The sequence below is a fragment of the Hipposideros armiger genome, unplaced genomic scaffold, assembly GCF_001890085.2.
Source record: "Hipposideros armiger isolate ML-2016 unplaced genomic scaffold, ASM189008v1 scaffold_1916, whole genome shotgun sequence".
In the NCBI taxonomy this organism is placed as follows: domain Eukaryota; kingdom Metazoa; phylum Chordata; class Mammalia; order Chiroptera; family Hipposideridae; genus Hipposideros; species Hipposideros armiger.
In genome coordinates this window covers 34,501-39,293 of record NW_017733266.1, presented here as the reverse complement: position 1 = coordinate 39,293, position 4,793 = coordinate 34,501, and the positions used below count along the sequence as shown (strand labels likewise).

At 39.0% G+C, this 4,793-nt stretch overlaps 1 protein-coding gene across 2 annotated transcripts in view; it reads left to right on the top strand.

Moving 5' to 3' along the window:
* The window catches only part of LOC109378371 (zinc finger protein 75D-like), a 23,240-nt gene extending 19,782 nt beyond the window's left edge, over nt 1-3,458 (top strand). For both annotated transcript variants that reach the window (XM_019634775.1, XM_019634774.1), the window contains exon 5: nt 2,501-3,458. In XM_019634775.1, the coding sequence (XP_019490320.1) occupies nt 2,501-3,210 (710 nt within the window). In that variant the 3' untranslated portion in view covers nt 3,211-3,458. The remainder of the gene's footprint in view (nt 1-2,500) is intronic.
* Nucleotides 3,459-4,793: the final 1,335 nt, after the last annotated feature.

Sequence of the window (4,793 nt, the reverse complement as noted above, 5' to 3'; positions counted from 1 at the left end):
TTGTTTTATTGATGGTTTCTTTTGTTGTGAAAAAACTTTTAAGTTTGATGTAGTCCCATATGTTCATTTTTTCTTTTACTTCCCTAGCCCGCGGGGATGTATCAGTAAAAATATTGCTCAGGGTAATGTCTGCAAATCGATTTTGTGTTTTGATATTGCATCCTGTGAACCTATTGAACTCATTTATTCCAGGAGTTTTGTTTTTTGTAGATTCCTTGAGATTTTTATACATAGACAATTACATATTCTGCAATGCCTTTTATTTCTTTTTCTTACATTATTGTAATAGCTCCAACTTCCAATACTATTGGGTTGTCAGAAAAGTCATGACGTATTTTTTCTAAGTTTTTTTGTTGCAAAAATGCGTCGTGACTTTTCCGACAACCCATTATGTTGAATAAGAATGGTGAGAGTATACATCCTTGCCTTGTTTCCAATTTTCATGAAAACATTAAATCTTTCTCCCTTACCTATGATATTAGTAGGATTTTTTGTTTATAATCTTTATCAAGTCTATGTAATTCCTAATTTTCTGAGTGTTTTTATCATGAATGGATGTGGGATTTGTCAAATACTTTACTGTGTCAGTTAATAGAAATATGATTTTTCAGAGCTTTTTGATAAGGTGGGTTATGTTGATCAATTTCAAATGTTCAACCAGCTTTGCATACCTGCAGTACATCCTACTTGATCATAGTATATAATTCTTACATATTGTTGTATTCAGTTTGCCAGTATTTTGTTGATCATTTTTTCATTTAAGTTCATGGAAGATATTAGTCTGTAATTTTCTTTTTTAGTGTATGGTCTTTATATGATTTTGCTATCAGGGTAATGTTGGCCTTATAAAATGAGTTGGGTAATATTTCCTCTTTTCCAGAAAAGATTGTACAAAATTAGTGTTAATTCTTTATTTGATAGAATCTTCCAGTAACACCATATGGACCTGGAGATTTCTTTTTTTGTGGAAGCTTCTTGATTATGAATTCAATTTCTGTAATGGTAATAGTACTATTCAGATTATCTATCTTATATTGGTTGAATTCTGACAGTTTATAGTTTTAAGGAATTGGTCCATTTTTCCAAATTTTTTTAATCCATGAACCTAAAGTTGTTTACAGTACTTCCTTATTATCTTTTTAATTACTGCACAATGTATAGTCATATACCCTATTTCCTTCCCAGTATTGGTGATATGTGTCATCTCTCCTTTTATTTTTGTCAGTCTTGATAGAGGTTTATCAATTTTACTTTGTTTTGAAGAACAAGCTTTTGTTTGATTGTGATTTCTGCTCTGATATTGTTTGCTTTCAACTTGCTTTGGGTTTATTTTGCTTTTTTGTGGTTTCTTGAGGTAGAAACTTAGATTATTGATTTGAGACGTTTTTCGTTGTAAGCTTTGAAGTCTATACATCTTCCTCTGAGCACTTCTTTATCTTCATTCCACATATTTTTATATAGTGTAATTTTATTTTCACTCAACTATGTATTTTTAAATTTTCTTTGAAACTTTCTCTTTGAACCATGGATTATTTAGGAGTGTATTATTTAATTTCATGTATTTTTAGATTTTCCTGTTACCTTTCTGGTTTTTTTAAATTCTAGTCTGATTCTATTTTTGTTAGATTGCCTTTATCACTCAAGTTGTGATTTTTTTTGGGTTCTCAGTCTGATGGGTGATTTTTTTTGTTGTATCCTGATCATTTTGTCTATTATGTTAGGAGAATCTGGGTTCTATTTAAATATTTTAATTTAATAGGCAATCACCCTACTTTAGTTTTAGCACATAGGTTCTTTCCTACATTTTTGGGATATGCTTCCAGTGACAGTTTAATTTTCAGAGCCTTTATGGTGTTTCCTTGGTTTATGTGGTACGGCTAGGGCTCCCATGTGTCCCTGCTTGTGCTCCCTTTGCTCCCTGAGGGCAAGGAAGGCATTTACCTAGGCCAGCATGTCTCTCAGTGGGAATGGGGAGTGTCAGGCCCACAGAGATGAAAAGGCTTCCTGGGCCGAGCTACTTGTGCCTAGGTACCTTTTTCTAGCTTTGCCTGACCACTTTGGTGTCTCCTAACGGGTTCTGAAGTCATCAAAAGGTTTCCCATTCAGACTGGGGAAGGAATAAGCCTATCCAGGCAGCCTTCTGTTGCTAGGTTGAGAATTAGGAAACACTAGATCTGGGTTGCCTTCTTCTATTGGATGTGGGATGTAAGACAACTTGCTATGTTATACTTCTAGTCCTGTGATCCCAAACCATTTTGCCTTATTTTTACTACTTTTTATAATTCTCTGTTGATTATGTCTTACGTTCTTTAATGGGCTTGTTGTTGGGCCTAGCAGGGAGGATCAGGGGGAAATGGGCCTATGCAATTTTGTCCAGGTTGGACAAGAAATCACTTGTTCCTGTATTTTTTTAAAAAACAGTCATCATTGGTTTTTCACTCCATTCCTAGTTTTCTTGTTCTAGGACACAGATGGCTAATTCTTGTGTTTATTCCAACAGGGCTAAAGCTTAAAAATGAAACAGGAAATGACCAAATTATATCTACTTCTACATTAGAAATGCAAACATCAGGATGCAAAATATTAAGAAAGGCCAGAATGAAAGTTGCCCAGAAAACAACTGGCAAAGAAAATCAAGGTGGTACACACAAGGTACAGAAACGGCCTAGAGCTTTTCCAGGAAAGAAAAAAACGAAACTTTCAACTTGTAAACAAGAGCTTCCAAAACATATGGATCTTCACAGGAAAGGCCATGCAGGAGAGAAACCTTTTAAATGTCAGGAATGTGAGAAAGGCTTCAGAGTTAGCTCTGACCTTATTAAGCACCAGAGAATTCACACTGAAGAGAAACCGTATAAATGTCACCAATGTGATAAAAGGTTTAGATGGAGTTCAGATCTTAATAAGCACTTAATGGCACACCAAGGTATAAAACCATATAGATGCTCATGGTGTGGGAAAAGCTTCAGTCATAACACAAACCTACACACACACCTAAGAATTCACACAGGAGAGAAGCCCTTTAAATGTCATGAATGTGGGAAAAGATTCATTCAGAACTCACACCTCATTAAACACCAGAGAACCCACACAGGTGAGCAGCCTTTTTCCTGTGGCATATGCAGGAGAAAATTCAGCAGGCGCTCAAGCCTTGTTAGACACCAGAAGCTCCACAGGAGAATGGAGTCGTGTCCAGTGCCTCCAGTCTGAAGAAAGTCACTGTATGGAGCTTGGCCCTCAGAGGTGATGAAAGAGTACAAAATTTTGAGGCACCTGATAATGGGAGTTTGTCATCAACAGACAATTTGGGAGGGGTTCATGTCATGATTCACATAAAGGAATGTAAGCTGTCTCTTATTCAGCATTTTATCTTCAGTGCCTGGCACAAGACTGATGTATGAGTACTTTATAAATAAAAGAATGAGAATATAGCTATCATATATCTATAGTTATCTATATATCTGTCTGGTTACTCAGTTTCCCCACCCTCTGTAATCTAAATTCTTCAGGTATCAGGTGCTCAGCAAATGTATGATGGTCATTAGTTTTGCTCTCATTCTTTCTCAGGAGAGATGGAAAATAAGTGTATTTTATATTTTAAAATGTTAAAGTTGCATAATTTAAATTTTAAAATTGCATAGGTTCTCTATGGCTATTCTGTCTGCATGAACAACCAATCCCAGGGCTCAGAGAACTTTATTCTGGAACAGGAAGAAGTGCCCCCATTCTAGTTGCCCCTCTCCTGAGCACCCACTGCTACATTGTTTTCTGTCAAGGAATTCCAAGCCACAAGCGAAGGCCTGAATGCCAACACAGACCTAGGGACTTGCAAATACTTGATATCTCTCCTCCTGCTGGTCTAGTCAACACTGAGGTATATAGAATGAAATGGTGAAGGAGGCAGTCTGGGCCCTCATTCAGATACGTGTATTTTTGTAGAAAGCACAGGGCAATGGTGAATGGCTTTTTTTTACTTTGACTTTATGTAGACTGGAGGCTTCCAAGTTGGTGCCACACTGCTCCAAGGCCTAAAGAGAGGCCCATTATTATGGCTGCTCAGCACAAGCCCACACACCCAGATGCTTTACAGGAATGTCTGGAGATTTTGCAAAGTAATTTACTGTGAATGGCAAGGGGAACCTTGTGGCCTTCTAGCCACAGTGCACGTTTGATACCAGGAGGGAACGTCCATAAGTGTCAAGAGCATAGTAAGACCTGCGACTTAAAATGAAGGCCCCAGTGAGCTAGGTTAATTAGAAACTTTTTTTTAAGATTTTTATTGGGGAGTTGGGGGATGGGAACAGCGCTGGGGAATTGGGGGAAGGGGAACAGACAAGTTGCTGTCCTTTTGTTCTTCAGTCTAGTTGTGGAGGACGTTGCTTCCCTGGCCCAAGTTGGCACCATCATTGCGCTCTTCCTGGGCGAGGCAGATCAGTCGCCGGCTTCTGGACGGCCGCTCACTGCGGCTGCTGGCTGCTCATGCTGGCTACTGGCTACACATGGTAGCCCATGGCAACCCACTGCCACAGGGGCTGCAGCCTACGCCGTTGCCAGTGACTCACGGCACCCCAGCTGTAGGTTGAGCTATTGTGCAGCATCTTAGCTGTAGAGGGCAGTGTCACTGGCCCTCATATGTGGGATCCGAACCGGAGCCCTCTGGTGTCCCAAGCCAGCTCCTAACCAACGTGCCACTCAGCCGGCCCAGATGGAAACTTTTTTGATGGTTGTTTCTCTTCTTTCCCCATTGGCCTCTGTGATTATCTCCTGAGAAGCAATGTGATGTCAAGGGAAGG